Here is a 19,384-nt window from a genome sequence, read left to right as displayed (position 1 = left end):
CCACTGACTCCCCTGGTCTCACCTGTCCAGGTAAGGAGCCCCTCATGAGCCCCTGCCCGCACTGCCCGGGCCCCTGCCCAGCCCCCAGTCCTCAGCCACCCCCACCTCATGCTCCAGGGGACCAGGGGCTGTAGCCAGGCAGGAACATCACCAGGCAACGGGCCTCGAGGGAGAGCTCGGATCTCCTGCACCTGCCTGCCAGCCTTCCCGGGTGCCCACGGGCGGGGTGAGGCGGGGTGGGGCGCTGCCTGCCTCCTGCCTCCTGGGCTGCCTCCGGTCTGTTTACCTGGGCTCAGTCACAGTGCTGTCCCCCACCCAGCAGGAAGCCCATGGAGCCTGGGGCCACGGGCCACAGAGGACAAGGGCCAGACACCCTGGCCATGGCTGAGGGTCATTGATCCCAGGCTGGCTGGGTGGGGGTGGGGAGACGTTGGCCTGGACAAACAGAGGCTCTGAGGCCTGTGTGCAGGCCTAACACCCACCCGCCACTCCCAAAGGTAAGCGGGGACCTCCAAGACAGGAGATCAGGACCTAGGAATGACCCGGTGACAGAGTCCACCTGGAGAGTCGGGCCTGGTTCCCTGGGGCAGCAGCCAACTGCCCTGCTCTGAGACCTGGTCTGCTGGGCCTCATGGGCCAGGGAGTGACCGGGTGAGCTGAAGGTGAGGAGACCGTAGACCTGGGGAGAGGCACAGGGCAGTGGAGGGGCTACAGGTTCTGGGGTCTGGGAGGCCCAAGGCTCAGCTGTGGTTGGTGGACTCTGGGGCAGGCACGGGGCAGGGGAGAGGCCTGGTTTGTCAGGCTGAAGACCCCACTCTCATTCTGGGCTGGACAAACTGCCCCTTCCATATTCAGATACTCCACCTGGGGTTTCTGGTAGGGGAGACAGGCCCAGAGCTCTGCACTGCAAAAACAGGCGGCAGGCTCAGAGCTGAATGTAGCTGTGTGTGTGTGCGGGTGTGTGTACACAAGCATGTACCTAGCCGTTTGTATAGCACAGATAGCTACGCATGTACTTCAGCCTGTTTCTGTTGGTGTACATCTGTGTGTGAGTTTGGGAGTATGTGGAAGGGACTTTCACCCCTTCCCCTACACTTGGGGACTCAGTCAGCCCAGCTTGGGGTGGGGGTGAACCCTAGGCCCGAATGGCCTCCCCAGTAGGTCCTAAATCAGAATCCCTGCCCCGCTCTGCTCTGTCTACCCTGATGGAGTGACCTGAGTAAGTCCTTTTCTCTCTATATGTACTTTGGTTTCCCCAACCATTAAGTAGAGAAAACAAGGCTGCTGGAGGTGGAAACAGAACTTGATTGTGTCAGCATCCAGCTCGGGCTGACACACAGGAGTCGCAATCATCCGTCCCCAGCGAGCTCAGCCTCCCGTGGGCAGACTGAGGAGCTGCAATGACCAGAAGGGACGGAGGGAGTGAGGAGCAGGTTCCGGACTGGTGTCTAGGCTCAGGGGAGAAGCCCCAGACCCCGCGGCAGTTGGAGTGCCTCCAGTCCCTCCCTCCAGGGGCTCACCGTCAAGGGGGACACAGAGAATGCCCCAAGATGAACTGTGCATTGATGGGAGAAGCCCAGGACGCTTCAGAGGAGCAGCCACCCGTCCAGGGCACTCTGGGAGAGCTGCCAGGAGCGTGTAAGAGCTGAGCAGAGGTGTGAAGGGGCCAGGTCAGGAGGTGGGCAGCCCAGACAGAAGGAAGAAAGCCAGGTGGTGAGCAAGAACTTTCAGGGTTTAAGACACAATCCTGTGACACTCTTCACCCAGAGCTAGCTAGGAATCCTAAATCTGGAAAAGCTTTTTACTATCTTCATTTTCAGAATCAATCACAGGGAAGCCCAATGTGACTAGGATGCAACAAGGTAAAGTGGGAGAGGGGCGGAAGGAGGCAGAAAGAGTTGGCCAGGCCACACGTGCACCCAGCACTCTGCTGCACGGGCAGGAACCATGTTCTGCTCTCTGAGCAGGGTATGCAGAGCAAATAGAATAAAGCCCCTGCTCCAGTACTGCCAGGGACAGAGAAGCGTATCAGGCAATTTCAGTCCTGAAAAAAGCTATAAAGGAAGATGCAGCCAAGAGCGGGGAGCAGTCAGGGAAGGTCTCAGTGAAGAGGTAACATTGGAGCAAGGACTTGAGGGAGGTAAAGGGGCAGGTCATGAGGCAAGACTGAAGGAAAAGCATTTCTGGCAGAGCGACAGCAAGTGCAAAGGCCCTGAGGTAGCCTGTACTCCATCTGGTGGAGATCTGGCCAGGCGCTGTGTTTAGCTGCAGCAGAGAGGACACAATGGTACACAAGGGCCATGTCACGGAGGCCCTGGTGGGCTGTGACAAGGGCTTTGGGCTCTGTTCCAGGCGGGGCTTGTGAGCAGGATGCATGGTGAAGACCACTCTGGTGGTTGTGTGGGAATTGGCTGGTGAAGGTGGCCAGATGACTGGCCGGTGTAGGAGTCAAGGTGATAGATGACATTGACCTGGATGGTGGTGGGAGCCACAGAGGTGCCAAGAAGGGGCTGGGTCCTGGGAGCAGTTGGGAGATAGAGTCACAGACTTTTCTGGTGACTGGATCCTAAAAGCAATGGAAGAGTCACCATATAATAGTAGTAAAAGACAGGAGGCTGGGAATGAGGTCTCTTATATTCACCAGTGTGACCCCCGTGCCCGCACAGAGCCTGACACCGAGCAGGTGCTCAATAAGCAGAGAGGGCCTGATAACTGAATCCTGGACCCCAGAAACCGGCACCTCCTCCGTGACCCAGCTCCAAGCCTCACACGTCCTGCTCCCCAGAGGCAGCAAGATGTGAACGAGAGCCCCGCAGTGGGAATCTAGATAACTGGGGCTCTACTCATACAGCCTTTTTTCTTTAAATTTAATTCAGTTTTTGCTCACCCATTCTTTTATGAACTATTCATTCGAGTGGCAGGCCCTGCGCTGGGCTCTATGGGGATCCAGAAGTGGACAAGGCACAGACTTGTCTTTCTTGTAGAGAAGAGGAAACGAAGCTGAAAGCCAGGCAGATTGCTGATCTTGACCAAGGGCTGCCTAGGGGAGAGAGTGGCTCACTCTCCAAGGCCTTGGGCCCCGTCACTGGGCAGGTGACCTTGGCGCTGGCATTTAGGGGCCCATCGTCCTTTAGGCAGAGGGTGTGACAGTACAAAGGCACACCTTGCGGTCCTGCAGGGTGGTGTGTGTGACGAAAGGAGGGCTGTGGGGGCGAAGGCAGCCTGGCCATGGAGGGCCTTGGGGGCCTCAGCTAGGGGTTTGGAGGTGGCTGAGGGCCTTGAGAGGACTCTGAGCAGGTGAATGGTTGGAGGCGGGCAGGGAGAGCTCTCTGCTGACAACACGGAAGATGTGCTAGAGGCCGAGATGGGAGACAGAGAGGCATTAGGAGGCTGCCCTGGGAGTCCGGGTGGGAGGCGATGGGGAACCCAGGTGTATTCCTCACCTCCCCAATTTGGGCTGTGTCAGATCATGGGTCTCACACAGGGTATTTTCTGTGATACTCAGAGTTCCCCCAGATGAATGTGAGCGTCATTTATAAGGGGGGCAAAACCCAGGGAGTGAAGGCAGTGCTTGGGGTGTGGGGGGAGGAAGGGGGTGCCTACTGAGCATCCTGCCTGGGACTACTCCCCTCTGTGCCTCCTCTGTCAGATCAATGACCTTCTCTGAGCCTCAGTTTCCCCTTGTACCCTGATGATGTGCGAGGCAGTAAAGCATGGTGGGGAGGGCATTATCCTGGAGACAAACCGCATGTGTTTGCAGCCTGATTCTGCCATTGACCAACTGCAGGATCTCAGTCAAGTTCCTCAGTCTCTCTGTGCCTCAACTTTCTCATCTGTAAAATGGGGATGGATAATAACAGACCCTGTCTCCGAGAGTCTGCAGAAGGCTTACACGAGACAGTGTTTATAAAACATTGGAAAGTGAAAGCGTTAGTCACTCAGTCATGTCTGACTCTTTGCAACCCCATGGACTGTAGCCCACCAAGCTCTTCTATCCATGGAATTTTCCAGGCAAGAAGTGGGTTGCCATTTCCTTCTCCAGGGCATATTCCCAATCCAGGGATCGAACCTGCCTCTCCTGCACCGGCAGATGGATTCTTTATTGTCTGAGCCACCAGAGAAATCACTAAAACACCGGAAAAAACAATTCAAATAAATGTCAGTTGTTGTCACCTCTGTGCTCTCTGAGTCCCCAGTAGGTCCTTGCTGATCCAGACTCAGTAAAATAGGGATGTGGCTCTCTGGCAGAGAGAGTGGACTCGGGGCCAAGAGAGGGAAGGAACTGGGCCATCACAGGGCTCTCCTGGCTCTAGCCACCCCACTCAGCTCATGGGGGCAGCCACTTCCACCTGGGGTGGCCTTGGACACTCTGAGCAGTGGGCAGGGCTGTCCACTCATTGCAGGATCTTTACCATCCATGGTCCTGGTCCCATGAAGGCCAGCAGGGCCTGCCCCGTGTGTAAGAAGTCCTCTGGTGGAGGGAGGTCCTATTCCCAGTTGAGAATGACCAGCAGTCGCCTCCTTTCCTTGCATCCGTGGAGCCCAGTTAGATCCACGTGCCTGGAGCCAGACATTCTTGGCTGAGAAACTTCAAGCATCACAAACGAGCTCTGTTTTCAGAAACCCTTTGTGTGAAAACCCAAGACACAACCCAAAGGACCCCTCCGCCACACACACACACACACACACACACACACACACACACACACACACACACACGTGGGGATGTATCTTAAAGGTACAATGGCCTTTGGGTTGTGGGAAGAAGAGGCTAATTTCTCAGAGGTGTGGAATCCTTGCTCTGCTGGTGGGCGGGCAAGTGAAGGGCCCTCTCTGGACTGTGGAAAACCTGCCCAAGAAGCCAAATAGCTCTTAGCAGTTTCCCAGAGGGTCTAGAAGGAGAGACAGCTGCAGGCCTGGGGCACAGAGGGGTGACATTCAGGTATTATTTCATCATGATTTGTTATTTAACACCTCATTTCCAGGAAGTGGCCCAGAGTAGCGGAAAGATCAGGGAGTCAGACACCAGGGCTTGGAGTCAGACACCCCACTTATCTGTTACGTAACGTTTTGTGAGTGGCTTAGCCACTCTGGGCTTCAGTTTTTCCATCTGCAAAATGGGGCTGGTTGCCAGCACCAGACATTCATATTGCATTGATAAAAATGAGGCCAGGAAATCCCTGGACTGAGTTGTTGCTAAAACATTCTAGGTCTCAGTCTCCTCCTCTGTTCAATGGGTGCAGAACCTTGAAAGGCATTTGGAGGTTAAGCAAGAAAATACAAGTAGAGTGTCTACACAGAGAGGACCTGAGGAAGCGGAATGCATGGGGACAATGGTCCTCACATTCCAGAGACCAGAGGATTAAAGGGAGTGATATCTATGAACTGTCTCATGCAAACACTACATGAATATTAGTTTTTATCTCCTTCCTCTGCCCCTAAGATACTTTGGATAGTGAGGACACAAGAAGGGTGGTGCTCCTTGGAGGGCAGAACCTGGCTCAACACAGAGCTGACTCAGGGCTTCTAGGCAGGGAGGGCCAAGCAAATGAATTGCATTAATGTTGTGGAAAGCTTTGCTGTTGAGAACGAGGAGCAAGGAAAAAGCATCCCCTGAATGGAAGAGAAGCCAAGTCTAGGAAATCCTGAGGGCAGGAGGAATCGTTTTATAGAAACATTTATGCCGTGTATGTACCCCAGTTTCATCTGAGGTTACAGCCTTGGGGGTGGGGTTTAGGGAGTGAAACTTCCTTCTCTCCTCTGATGCCAGATGCAAAGGTAGCGGTTCCAGTTGGCCACCCGGGGTGTGCCATTCTGAGGCATGCTTCCCGCCTTTGGGAGCTGGCTCAGGGCCCACTTTCAGTTACTGGTACCTGGCATTATGATCCTGCTCTTCCAAAAGGCAGAGGTGCTGTCTTACTTCTATGCAAGGCTGGCATTCAGCAAAAGCTCCCTTGCAAAAGCCAGGCTGTGTCCAACCCTGATCTGTTTCCTTGCCAGGATGCCCATGGCCAAGGCCCCCCAAGCGGCTGGCGGGCAGGGTGATGGAGGTGATGGCGAAGAGGCAGAGCCGGAAGGGATGTTCACGGCGCCCAAGGACACGAAGAGAAAAGCCCGAGACTGCCTCCGCCTGGCTCCCCTGTGGCTGGCTCTGGTCATGTTGGCTTCAGTGGGGCTCCTGCTCTGGTATTTCCTAGGTAACCGCATGGGCCCCTGGGAGAGGCACCTGGGGAGGACTTAGGGTGGTCGAAGGGGCACAGCAGGACAGACCAGGATTCCAGGCTCAGCAACACCTGGAAACTCACTGTGTGACCTTGGATATGCACTTCTCTTGGAGTCTCCCTTCCTGTCTTGTAAGATGGTAGTGCAAAATCCTTTCTGGGGCCAAGTGCCCCTAACTCCCAGCAGCTGAGGAAGAAGCGCTTTTCCAGTTCTTGTAAGCTGACAAGCTGAAGGAGTGTAACCACTGCCTCCCTTGCCCGCAGCCCTCCTGGGTTGCCCCTGGGCTTGGAGCCAGCTGGCTCAGTTGGAGGAGGCCCAGTGGTGCTGGTGGTGCCTGACACCAATTAGTGTTTCTGCTCACTTGAGTCCAACCTGGGAGCTCTTCTGGGCAGGGGGGACCTTGGCTCTATCATCTCTGAGTCTCCAGGACCCAACATGAGTTGGGATGAAGGGGAGGGGCACCCAGGAGTCAGGTGTCCAGGGCGGTGTCCATGCATGCCAATGGCTTTATACCCCAGCCTGAGCGCACCTGGAATTCAACCCAGAGGGAAATGGGGGCAAGAATGTCCGGAGCAGGTGTGTCTCCCCATGTCCTGAATTTAGGCCCTCCATCTCTGGTATTACAGCTCTCAGTCAGTCTGTTGGGGCCCCAGGAGCAACTAGCCTATATTCTGGGTCCATTCGTCCATCCATCATTCATTTATTCATTCAGTACTGACCACCTCCTATACACCAGCCTTGTGCAGGTTCTGGAGACAACCCTGCCCTCACCATAAAGTCTGCCAAGTGTTAGGACAGAGCAAGCTGAGGGGACCCAACAGAACCCTAGCAGGGATAACCCACCTTGCACAAGAGATCAGAGATCTCCCATTATGCACTCTGCAAAAGTTAGACCATCTTCTTACTGACTGCATCTCCTGGTGGAATTTCAGGTCCATTGAAAGGAATGGGGACCCACTTTGGAGCAGCCACTGGGGAGAGCAGCCTACGCCCGACTCCAAAGGGAGTTGAGGTAGGGGGTGTTCTAGAACCAGCCCCTGGGTTGAAGCTGTTAGGAAGCCTGGGTCTGACACTCACCCACTTGCCATGATTCTAGGTGGATTGTGATTCTGCTCAAAACCGAGCAACGCGGGCTAAGAGTGGAAGCTGTGTGCATTTTACAACCGGCAGGAAGCCAGGGTCCCAAATAGCACAGGGCTGCTGAGGCCTCCTTGAGCTGCAGGATAGTTAGTCTTCAGGGAAAACTGCAGAGCACCAAGCTGCGGCAGTGGGGCTGGTTGCGGGGGTGGGGGGGCGGGCAGTGGGGCGGGAACTCACCTGCTGATTGTCTTCACAGCGTCTGATTTCTCCTGGTTAGAATTCTGGAGTGAATCACCCCACTGGGGGCACAGGATGCTCCATGGGGGCTGAGGACCCAGAGAGTGAGAGCTCCTTCCAGCTGGGGGAAGGCAACCCTCTCCCCAGAGGGATGCAGGTAGAAGAGCACTTTAAGAGATGTTTGAATAGTTTCTCCCATCCTGGGCCAGGCAGTGCTCCGGATATTGGGCACTGGGGAGAGGATGGACCACAGACACGCCCTGTCTGGTCTGGAAGGGGAGATGGACAAGAGGCCTATTACACTGGAGCAGGATAAGCCTGAAGTGAGGACCAAATGTCTGGATAAGTGGCAGCCTGACCCAGTGGTCCAGGAGAGCATAGGGTGAGGGCCGGCTTCCCAAGCCCAGTGGGTCCTGGGCTGGTCCACTCAGATCTGGGTAGTGGGGCCCTTCATGCTGCCCAGCTGTATTGCCCTGGTCCTTTCTGTCTCCTGCTCTCCTGGGCCACGGTTTTATGCTTTCTTCTCAAACTCTCCCATATCCCCCACCCACTCTGCCTCCCACTTCAACAAGAAAATGGAACCACTCAGAAGAGAAGCCCCATAGATGTCCTCCCAGCTCTACCCATGTACTCTGCCCTCCACCATCCGCATGGGTGAACCAGCCCTGCCTTATCTAAAGCCAGTTGTGGGATGTCCCTGATAGTTCTGTGGTTAAACTCTGGGCTCCCAATGCAGAGGGCGCAGGTTCGATTCCTGGTCAGAGAACCAGATCCCACATGCTGCGTGGTGTGTCAGGGGGTGGGGAGCAAACCAACCAACCAACCAACCAAACAAACAAAAAGCCTTGTAAAGCCTGCTGTCCTCCCAGCCTGGATCCCACCCCTCTGCCATGCAGTGGCCCGGCTCCAGCCATGCCCTCTCCCCTCTGGGGCACCATCCACCAGGGTACAGTGCTTCTCTTTGGCCCTGTACTCAGTCCCTCTGGTCTCCCCACCCCCTGCCAGCCACTTCTCAGATTCCTTTTGTAGCAAACTCCTGGTGTTTCAAAATGCTGTGCCCTCCAGTTCCACACCTCTGTCTGGTACCCTTTCCAATCTGACTCCCTGTCTCCCACCCCCATAACCCCGAGAGTACTTGTCACGGTCACTGCTGAATCCAGTGGCCAGTCCTCATGGCATTTGACCTGCAGGCAGCACTTGACTCGTACCTCATCCCCTCCTCCTCGAAACACTTTCCTCACTTGGCTTCCGGGGCACCCACACTTTCTTTGTCCTCAGTGATGGCTTCTTCTCTGTGTCTTTGCTGTTGGAGGGACTCTCCTCCCCTCTGCCTCCATTTATGCCCTTATCCCCTGATGATTCCCAAATTTGCATTTCCAGCATTCCAGCATTTCCAGCTCTTGAGCTCCACTGTGCACTGGGAGGGTGGGTGGGGGTGGGGTGGTGGTGGTGAGGGGATGGGGGCTGGAGGCGCTGCTCCTCCTCCAGGATGTCTAAGGGTATTTCAGACCTCACTGAGAGTTAACTCTTTTAAAAATTGTCAGTCTACCTTTGGAGTATATTTTGAAGGGGGCTTTAACTTTTTAATCGATTTGTACCAGTTGTTAACATAAAATGATATTGAACTGTTGATTTTCCATCTCTGAGGCAATGTGTCTTTATAGACAAGTTTTTCAGAAGTTTGAGATTTTGAGAAATGATTGTAACTTTATCGTATCATCATTAGCGACCTGGACTTCGCTGGTGGTCCTGTGGTTAAGACTATTTCCACTGCAGGAGGTTTTGGTTCAATGCCTGGTCAGGGAAGTTCTGGATATCTTGAAGTGTGCCAAAAAATAAAATAAGATAGAAAATCATGACCTAAGAAAATCCTTTAAAATTGAAAAAAATGGAGAGAACATCCCAGGTGGTGGTCATTTTATCCTTCCTACGTTCCCCCTTACTCCTTTCTTTTACTGCCCAGCCCCCATTTGCCAGCCAGCAAACCCAAAATATACCCCGACCCCAATCACTTCTCTCTTCCCTTCGCAGCCTGCTCAGGCTCCCCTGGACCACTCACACTGGGACGGCTGCAGGAGCCTCCTGTAGGTCCCCATGCTTCTGCCCTGGCCTGCTCACAGCCTGTTCTCAGCACAAAGGCAGAGGGATTGTTTTATAAAGTGAATCAAATCATCAGACTTCTTTGCTTAAAGCCTGCCATGGCTCCCATCTCACTCAGAGCAAAAATCAAAGTGCTCCCCGGGTTGCAAGGCCCTATGTGACCCTTCCTCCACCATCCTATCTCCTCCTGCTTTCCCCTTGTTCAAATCTTTGCTGTTGCTCAAGCATGGCAGACAAGCTCCTGCCTCAGGGCCTTGGCACTTGGCAGTCTGCTGCCTAGAATGCTCTCCCCGTAGGTTAACATGCATTTGGCTGACACCACTTCCCTCCTCTCTGGCCTCCACGTTGCAGCCACAGCAACCCTTGATTTCCACACCACTTAACACCTCTAATATGTTATGTCCTGTGTTCACTGTCTATTGTCTGTCTTTCTTATTAGACTAGAAGCTGTTAAGGACAGCTCTGGTTTTTTTGTTTTTATTATCTGTTCACTGTCCTACTGGTATATTCCCATGTACTCTAGGCCAGTCCCTAAACATAGCAGGTTCTCAATAAATATGCATTGAATGAATGAATAAATGACTGAATAAGGCTAGAAAGTCCGGTCTGTGAATCTGTTGTCTTCACATCAGTCAAAACGATCTTTGCAAAACGGAAATCTGATGACATCACCCTGATTTTAAACCTTTCATGGTTTCCCTTGTTCATCAGGGAAAGACCAAAATCCCGCCCTGTTGATGTCTCAGCCTCTTATTACCCCTGTCTGATTGCCTCAGCCAAACAGGCTCTTGGCCCTGGTCCTTACCGTGACCCCCATTGTGGAGATTTTGCATATGCTATTCCTTCTGCCCTGAAGATACTCCGCTGCTTCTCCTCTTCTTAATTTATTCTCCATTCCTCCTGTCTCAGACGGAGCGCCACCCTGGCCTAGGGTTTGTCATGAACCCTCAAGAGCACCTCGTGCTTCTCCTTTAAGACATCCTGGCAGATGAATCCCACAGGCTGCATGGCTGCAAGGGGAAAGCCTGTCTTACCCGTCTCTGTCAGGTCCACGTGGGGAGGCCTGCCTGTCTTGGTTTACTAGTGCACCTCTCATAGAAGGCGCAGCCTGGACAACTCAGTGGACAACACAGAGGTGCTAAATCAAGAACTTGACCTTCTGGGTCCAAGATGGGTTTCTTGGTATCCATGTCCTAGACTGATCACTGGGTCAACTTCTGCCTGGGAGCCCCGGAACACCACCCACCCGTAGGCCTCTGTCCTCCCTGGCTCTGTGCGGCCAATTTGTCACTACACAAACTCTGAATGACAACGACAAAAATGATGGCAGTGATGATGGTGCCTTGGAGGCCCAAGATGCTGGAGGCTGTGTTGAGGGTTCAGGGTGGCAGGAGAAGGAGTAGGGGACGCAGGAACCATCCCCATCTACTCCCTTGGTTAACCTTTGCTGGTTTCTTCCTGGGCAGGGTACAAGGCAGAGGTGACAGTCAGCCAGGTGTACTCAGGCAGCCTCCGCGTGCTCAATCGCCACTTCTCCCAGGACCTTGCCCGCCGGGAGTCCAGTGCCTTCCGCAGTGAAACTGCCAAAGCTCAGAAGATGGTAGGAAGGATGGTGGGGATGAAAAGGGAGAGGGGAGGGGCCTGATCATGTCCAGGCAGTGGGTGAATCCATCCAGAACACTCATTAGGATCAGAGCCCTGTTCTAGGCACCATGGAAGGGAGACGGTGTAGACTGGTGGGAAAGCTAGTGGACTCTGGAGTCAACTTGCACTTGGATTAAATCCTGATTTTGCCACTTAGTAGAAGCATGACCTTTGAAAATTAGGGCAGCGTTAAGGATGCTGCCAGGACACACCCACGCCCCTAACAATGGCTTATGCACTGGGGATGGTCTCCCTCACAGCCAGCACCTGTCCAGCAGGGTGGGCTGGAAGTGCTGAGGAGTAATTCCCAGCAGCAACCCTCAGGCACAAGAGACAGAGAAGGCGGACCCCTCAGCTCTTGGGGAGAGCAGTTCTGAAGATGCCCCCACAGTCTCTCAGGCTTCCTTCATAGCTCAGTTGGTAAAGAATCTGCCTGCAATGCAGGAGACCCGCGTTCAATCCCTGGGTCGGGAAGAGCCCCTGAAGAAGGAAATGGCAACCCACTCCAGTATTCCTGCCTGGAGAATCCCATGGACAGGGGAGCCTGGTAGGTTCCTAGTCCATGGGGTCGTAAGAGTCAGACATGACCTAATGACCAACCCACCACCTCCACCACAGTCTCTCAGAGATCCCTGCTGGATCTGCTCCTCAGCCACCCACAGCTCTGCCCGGAACCTTCGCAGCCATGTTGGCTGCCTTCCTGCCTATCTCCTTCCCCACTGATGTGCCTTGGAATCACCTGCAAATAAACCACTTGCCTCAGGACCTGCTTCGGGGAGACCCACCCAAGACTCTCTTTCCTTTTCTGCAGAGTGGAGTGATAACAACAGTGCCTGTCTGCAGGGTTGTCGTGGGGTTAAAATGAGAGCGTATGGATGTTAGCTCTGTGCCACTCAGAGCTCTTTAAGAACCCACGATCCTGCATTCCATCCCACAGCAGCACTGCCATTGAACATGTGCAAAGACCAACTGTCTGAGCCCCCGTGGCTGGTGGGGGCTCCTTAGGCCTAAGGAGGGGACTCAGAAGCCCAGGGGGAGCTTCTCAGAGTCAAGGAGTGATCTGATGGAGGGGGAGAAGCCACTGGTAATCTGGTCAAGTTCAGAGCTAGTGGAAGGGGCAGGCAGATTCTTCACCACTGAGCCACCAGGGAAGCCCGCCTGTGTGCAAGGGGAGGGAAATATAGACTGAATGAGGTTTGTTCCCTGTTGTTGTCATCACCCACCGTGTGACCATGGGCAAGCCTCTCTATCCTATAGATTCCTCAGTCAAGGAGGGCTGTGGGAGGGTCAAAGGGTGTCCCAGGGTAGGAGAGGGTTTCTGCAGAGGGGACTCTGATTGTTTTCCCTCCTTTTAGCTCAAGGAGCTCATTGCCAGCACCCCCCTAGGTACTTACTACAACTCCAGTGCCGTCTACTCCTTTGGGTGAGTCTTCTTGAGCACCTCCCACCCTCATCAGCCTTTGCTAAAGCCTGTGACTTGGAGAATGGGAGGGGATGCTGTAGGCTTCTGATGCAACGCCTTCATGTATTAAAATGGGGAAACTGAGACACAGAAGAAACTTGGATTCCTGCATGTGACCTCCCTTCACTGAACTCGGGTTTCTCATCTGTAGAATGAAAACAATGGTGTGGCAGGGATTATACTAGACAGTGACTGCGGTGTCTTTATCAAGGGCCTGACAGGTATCAGATGAGACCACGGAGAAGTAGTAGGGGTGGGGAGTGCAGTGGTCCCATTCACTTAGAGTCTGTGATATGTAACCTAACCTCTCACGCCTCAATTTTCTTATCTGTGAAATGGGTGGGCCTCTCCAGAGCTCCTCCCTCAGAGGGTGTTAGGTTTCCACGTGAAGATGAAAAGGGATGCCTGGCTCCATGCCCATCACATGAGCCACAGTTGCGGGCCCCCTCTAACTCTCATCAGGAGCCGGGGGCTGGGTGGGGCCCACACTCCAGGCTCCTCCCCCAGCCCCTCACACTTCCGCCTGCCCCAGGGAGGGACCATTCACCTGCTTCTTCTGGTTCATCCTCCAAATCCCGGAGCACCGCCGGCCAATGCTGAGTCCCGACGTGGTGCGGGCCCTGCTGGCGGAGGAGCTGCTGTCTGCTGCCAACAGCTCGGTCCCCGCTCCCTATCGGACCGAGTACGAGGTGGACCCCGAGGGCCTGGTGATCCTGGGTCAGTACTGGAGACGAGGAACATGGGACGGTCTGGCGAGGCCCGGCAAGCCTGCCTCCAGGAATGGGATGCTCTCGGGATGGCCCCTCCCACCCCCAACCCCAGTGGCCAGGAGCCAGGACGCAGGGGTGGGTCATGGGGGACGGTGGGCAGTCAGGGTCAGTCTCAGACAGGCTCTGATAGTCTCTTCTATTTTTATTTTCATTTCATTATTTATTCTCTCTGTTCATTTGTTTGTTCGTTTCCTTTTAACAGAAGCCAGCGTGAAAGACATAGTTGCACTGAATTCCACGCTGGGTACGCCACTTGGTTTTCCCTCTCCACTTGCCTTTTGAGTTGGTATTTTTCTCGGTTTGGCTGAGTGTCAGGGGTCCACACGGCTTCTTTGGGTGCAAGGGGCACTGGTCTGGGGTCACCCAAGGGGCATGATAATATAGACTCAGAGACAGGTCCTGAGCAGGACTGGGGGCCTCTGGGGGGAGGAGGTATTGTGCACGTGTGAACAAAGTGTGTGTTTGCGCAAAAGTGTGTGTGTTTCATGTGTGGGATGTGAGTGAGTAGCAGATTTAGTTGCACATCAGTGTGACCCTGCTTTTCTCTCATGGAATTCCATTTCTTCTGTTTTGAAATCTTATGTTTCCACTGATGGTAGAAAATAATCTTGTCGATTTGAGGTATGTCAGTCACTTTGGCTTTGAAACTTGGTCTTGGGAGCTATTTCTGTTACAGGTAAGGATACTCCCTCCATCTTTTCCTTCCCTTTCTTAGCCAGTTGGGCTAATCTGTCTTCTCCTCCCACCCTATCCCCATGCCCTATTGCTAGAGTCACCTTGTGCTTCTCCAAGAGGCTCCAGTCTTCCTACTGAGCCCTGGGAAGCAGAGCACCAGCAGGGCCACCAAGGAGTGCTGTCCACATCATAGGCTGTGTGACTGCTGACGTCCAGAATTGGGCAGTGCACTGCCTGGGCTACTACTGTACCCTGTGGCTCTGAGCAAGATCTCCTAAATTCCCAGATTCTTCCTCTTCTACCTAGGGAGGCAGAGTTGAAATCCTGGTTGTACCGTCTCTGACCTTCCTGTCCTCCCATGTGGCTAGTCAAAGGCTTACTTCCTTGGTGGATGGGGTCAAAGGACAGTTTTCAAATACTTAAAATCATGATTCTCGTACAAAGATATGAGCACATGTCAAAGATTTGTTTAACTCACCAATGAGGGAAGCAGTAGGATTTTCCCTCATGTCTAAAGGAGAGCGCAAGAAATTAATCTGTCTATATTTATTAATATGCATCATCTGACACCGCATTGGTGCACACATTGCCCTGATCCTTGGTCTCAAACAGGCCTTTCCATTGCGCTTGCCTGTGCTGAGTGTTCACATGTCCCCAGGTTTCTGGCAGTTGCTTTATAATTATCCTTATTTGGTTCAGTACATGTCTACAGCCCCTGCCCTCCCAGAGCACAGTGTCTCATGGGGCAAGGATGACAATTCAAGTCCTCTAAGTAGGCTTTGGGGGCACTTTCTCCCTGCCAGGCCCCATGCTGGCTCACGAGACACCAGCTGACCGTGTCCTCACCCCTGCTCTCAGAGGAGCTCTGAGCCCCAAGAGGGAGACAAACACATAAACAGAATCTCACAGCACCAAGTGCCAGGGCAAGAATAGAGGTCCCGGGGGCAGTGCAGAAAGGGAACCATTCTGCCCTGGGACAGAGGTGGACCCCCGGGGCTGTGATCCAAAGCAGAGGAAGGGATGTGTCTCTAGAGGGAAGAAGGGGTGCTCCTGACTAGAGAGGTCCTAGAAGGCTTCCTGGAGGAGGGAGGCTCAGGATTGGGGGATGGGGAGGAATCTGTCAGATCCAGTGGGGAAAGGACACTCTGGGTAGAGGGAGGAGCATGAGCAAAGGGCAGCGAGGAGAATACGCAGGAGCTTCATTTACTTTCTCCCAGCCTCCCTAAAGGTGTTTCTGATGATCAACAGAGACCAGCACTCCCCTGATTAGCTTCATACAAAAAAGTAATTATGAAAGCGGCAAAAGCAAGCATTAGCTTGGAGCAAGATTCAAAGAATACAAATGCCAGGCACCTTTCCCCAGGTTCCCTCTCCCTTCCCCTTGGCGATGTCAGGGACTCTCTCCCTGGAGAGATCAGCTCCACAGCTGGGGTCAGGATGGCCAGGGGTCATCAGGAGGAGGGAGCTGAGCAAGTGGTAGCAGTCAGAGCAAAGCCTGGTCCTTCACCTCCGCACCCTTCCTGGTTCTCAGAACCACGCAGAGAAAGAGGTGGGACAGGGATTAGCATTATGTCCATTTGACAGAACTCAGAGTGACTGAACAACTGATACGAAGTCACACAGCAGTAAGAGGTGGTGCCAGAACAATCATACAGAGTGTGAACTCCCGGCACAGCAGGCTGCCTCTCACATCCGGGGCTGGTTCCCACATCCCTTCTGGTTCCTGGCAGAGCACGCATCCTCCCTTCTTTATAGCTCAAGGTGAGGTTTAAATGACATACTTACGGCCCAGGTTCACTGCTGGTCCTTGGAGCCTAAGTCCAGCACAGTACAGGTGCCCATCAGCTGCTGTGCAGCGTCTAGCGCTGCATTCAAAGCTCGTGGAGAACTGCAAGAGAGGCAGCACAGTGGGGGTGTGGACGCAGACAGGTGTGATGGAGCAGGTGTGGAGTGAGGGCAGCCAGCGGGACAGGTTACCTCTGAGCCTCAAGTGTGACCAGCTGAAGGGTGAGAAGTCATAGGAGTTTCTTCCCAGCTCCACCTTCTCCCTTTCCCCCACACCTACCTAAAGAAGAATGGTCACTACCTGTATTGAGCACCTGCTATGTGCAAGGCTTCCCAGGTGGCTCAGTGGTAGAGAATCTGCCTGCAATGCAGAAGACCCGGGTTCAGTCCCTGGGTCAGGAAGATTCTCTGGAGAAGGAAAAGGTAACCCACTCCAGTATTCTTGCCTAGAGAATTCCTTGGACAGAGGAGCCTGGTGGGCCACAGTCCATGGGGTCGCAAAGAGCTGGACATGACTGAAGCGACTGAGCATGCATGCATGTGCAAGGCACTATGCTGAGTGTTCAAGCATGCACCCTCCTTAAGCTTTGTGACAACCTAGCAAGGATCACCACTGCCTCCATTCTATAGAGGAAAAAACTGAGGCCCAAGGAAGATCAGGTGGAGATTCTGTGAACCTAGATCTGCCTGGCCCAGGTCTGTAAAATGGGGACAATAATAGAAACTATTTCATGGAGGCGTTGAATGAGATTGTGAGTGTATGGCACTTGGTTCACTTCTGGGCATGTATCAAAATGCCTGCTAAGTGCAGTCTGTTTCATTCGTGCTGTTTGAGGATCACTAGCTTGAGCTGACTTCCTCCACCTGGCTGCCTCCCAGCTCCACTGGAACACACTCCCTTCTCTCCATGCAAAATGCAGCCCTGAGCCGGCTCCCCTTATTGCCTGGCCATCCTGCTGGTCTCCTGGTTTCCTCGGCATTGCTCTCAGCAGCCAGAGGAGTCTGTGGCCCGAGCCCAGTCGTGTCCCATCCTCACGTAACCTTCCACGGCTGTCATCTGCAGGACCAAAAGGCTTCTCTCCTGGGCGTGAGGGGGCCCTGCCTCCCTCCTCTAGCGTGCCTTCCTGCCTCCAAGGCCCCTGCCCACCCTAGCCTGCAGCCCTGTGCTCACTCTGTGGCGCCCCCCCCCCCACCGGACTTCCCTGAGATCCCTCACTTCTGAGATATCCGCCCCCCCCCCCAGGTGGCTCAGGGGGTAAAGAATCTGACTGCACTGAAGGCAACTTAGGTTCAATCCCTGGGTCTGGAAGATCCCCTGGAGAAGGGAATAGCTACCCACTCTAGTATTCTTGCCTGGAGAATCCCATGGATGGAGCACCCTGACGGGCTGCAGTCCATGGGGTTGCAAAGAGACAGACATGACTGAGCGACTAACACACACACATGAAAACACATCAATAAATGGAGCAAAATACAGAAACCAGAAATAGACCCACGTAAACATTCCCAAGTAAGTTTTGGACTTCCCTGGTGGCTCAGGTGGTAAAGCACCTGTCTACAATGCAGGAGACCCAGGTTCGAGCCCTGGGTTGGGAAGATCCCCTGGAGAAGGAAATGGCAATCCACTCCAGTACTATTGCCTAGAAAATCCCATGGACAGAGGAGCCTGGCAGGCTGCAGTTTATGGGGTTGCAAAGAGTCGGACACGACTGAGTGACTTCACTTCATTTCAGCGTCTGTATATTTCCCTGCTGTTCTTGTTACGCCCGGGCAGTTGACCGACCCTTTCTCTAGCATTCGCCTGGTCTGGTGAGCGTGAAGGGGATGAATGAATGTATGTGTGGATGAGGAGGCTGGAGATGAAAGCAGTGGGGAAACAGGGAGCTGGGGCAGAGGGCCTCTGGGCTGACCCCCGTCCAGCCCCTCTCCCCACCCCACCCCTGCCCAGGTGAGGACCTGGTGGGCTGCCCCCCAACCGAGTCCCTCCTCCCAGCTAACAGGGGTCAGGGGGGCCTGTCCCTTTCCCCACTCCAGGCTGCTACCGCTACAGCTACGTGGGCCAGGGCCAGGTCCTCCGGCTGAAGGGGCCCGACACCCTGGCCTCCAGCTGCCTGTGGCACCTTCAGGGCCCCCAGGATCTCATGCTCAAACTCCGGCTCGAGTGGAAGCTGGCTGACTGCCGGGACCGGCTGGCCATGTATGATGCGGCGGGGCCTCTCGAGAGGAGGCTCATCACCTCGTGAGTCCCTGGGGAGGTGGTGGGGGGAAGGTTGGGAAGGGGGTGATGGTGTGAGGTCAAAGCCACACCCAGTGCTCTGAGACAAGGGGCTGGGTGACCCTGGGCCCTGTAGTTGGCATCTGGGAGACAGTGAGGCCAGAGGGAGATGGCGAGAGAAGAGTGGAAGTGCTCGTGTACTTTGGGCAATCCCCTTCTCCTCCCCCAGCCCGTGTTCCCATCTGTAACAAAGCAGTTGTACTAGACAATCTCTAAGCTCAGCTCTGGGAGGTGACATGATCTTGTAAGAATGCTCTGAAGTCTGGCAGTCCCTGACTTCCAACCCTACGCTACTGCTTCCTAGCTATGTGCCCTAAGGCAAGTTACTTTGCCTTTCTGAACCTCAGTTTGCTCACCTGTAAAATCGGTGCACAGCCATTCCTACCTTGCAGGGTTATTGAGAGGATTTCAATCAGATCTGGGCCAAGATCTTTACATACAGTAATGCTGTCCACTATTACCAAATGTTCGATGTATCCATTAAACCTCCAGCAGCTGCTAGCCATTATTACTTATCATTATGTACAGTCTAGCTGGGGCGAGGTCACAAAGGGCCTGGAATGCAAGGGATAATCTGATCTTTAATACTTGGTAAGTGGGGAACTAATGGAAAGTTCTTGAGCAGAAGAGAAGAACTTCAGGATAAGATGTGGAATGCTGAAGACGGGCAAGTAGTGGGCCTTGGGGAGCCCATGAAGGGGCTGGAAATGGCCTTGGCCTCCAGGAGCCTGGTCGCCTTCCCACAGGGTGGGGATGGGGCAGGGGGCTACAGGAGCTTGGGGGAGACCCTGGGGCACCAGGCTGCTGCCTTCTCTGTCCTGCTTGGGCACCAGCTTCCAAGCCCGATGGGGGTGTGACCTGCATGTTTGGGTCCAGGGCAGTCCTGCAGGGTGAGCTGAGTGAGGTTCTCCTCGGCTGCCTCCCCCAGGGCTTCTCTGATTCTCCAGGCTCTGAGGCTGCCTGTCATCTGCGGCCCCACCCACTGCCATGAGCTGACCGCAGTCTAGGCTGTGTGTAGGCTGGGTTCCTGGAGGGCTCTGGGAAGCAGAGAAGCCAGACACCAGCTGATTTCCAGGCCTGATGAGGGTGGGGATACTTCAGGGCTTTCCCTGGGGCTTCTCCAAGTGCCCCCTT

The 19,384-nt window shown here is 54.2% G+C and overlaps 1 protein-coding gene and 1 non-coding gene across 7 annotated transcripts in view; both read left to right on the top strand.

The window, feature by feature from the left end:
- TMPRSS6 (transmembrane protease, serine 6) overlaps positions 271 to 19,384 on the top strand; it is a 39,668-nt gene continuing 20,554 nt past the window's right edge. For 2 of the 6 annotated variants that reach the window (XM_018048303.1, XM_018048301.1), the window contains exons 1-7: positions 271 to 497; positions 6,001 to 6,197; positions 11,106 to 11,239; positions 12,639 to 12,706; positions 13,278 to 13,462; positions 13,718 to 13,759; positions 18,010 to 18,214. In XM_018048303.1, the coding sequence (XP_017903792.1) occupies positions 6,002 to 6,197; positions 11,106 to 11,239; positions 12,639 to 12,706; positions 13,278 to 13,462; positions 13,718 to 13,759; positions 18,010 to 18,214 (830 nt within the window). In that variant the 5' untranslated portion in view covers positions 271 to 497; position 6,001. Of the gene's footprint in view, positions 498 to 530; positions 663 to 5,997; positions 6,198 to 7,130; positions 7,235 to 11,105; positions 11,240 to 12,638; positions 12,707 to 13,277; positions 13,463 to 13,717; positions 13,760 to 18,009; positions 18,215 to 19,384 lie in introns of those variants that run through there. The other 4 variants (XM_018048302.1, XM_018048305.1, XM_018048304.1 and 1 more) reach the window with 4 other exon arrangements.
- TRNAC-ACA lies at positions 17,500 to 17,571 on the top strand. The gene has a single exon. It is a non-coding gene; the product is annotated as a tRNA-Cys (tRNA).

The sequence above is a fragment of the Capra hircus genome, chromosome 5 (genome assembly GCF_001704415.2).
Source record: "Capra hircus breed San Clemente chromosome 5, ASM170441v1, whole genome shotgun sequence".
Classification (NCBI taxonomy): Eukaryota; Metazoa; Chordata; class Mammalia; order Artiodactyla; family Bovidae; genus Capra; species Capra hircus.
The sequence above is the reverse complement of the archived record's forward strand: the minus strand, read 5'-3'. Positions and strand labels throughout refer to the sequence as shown.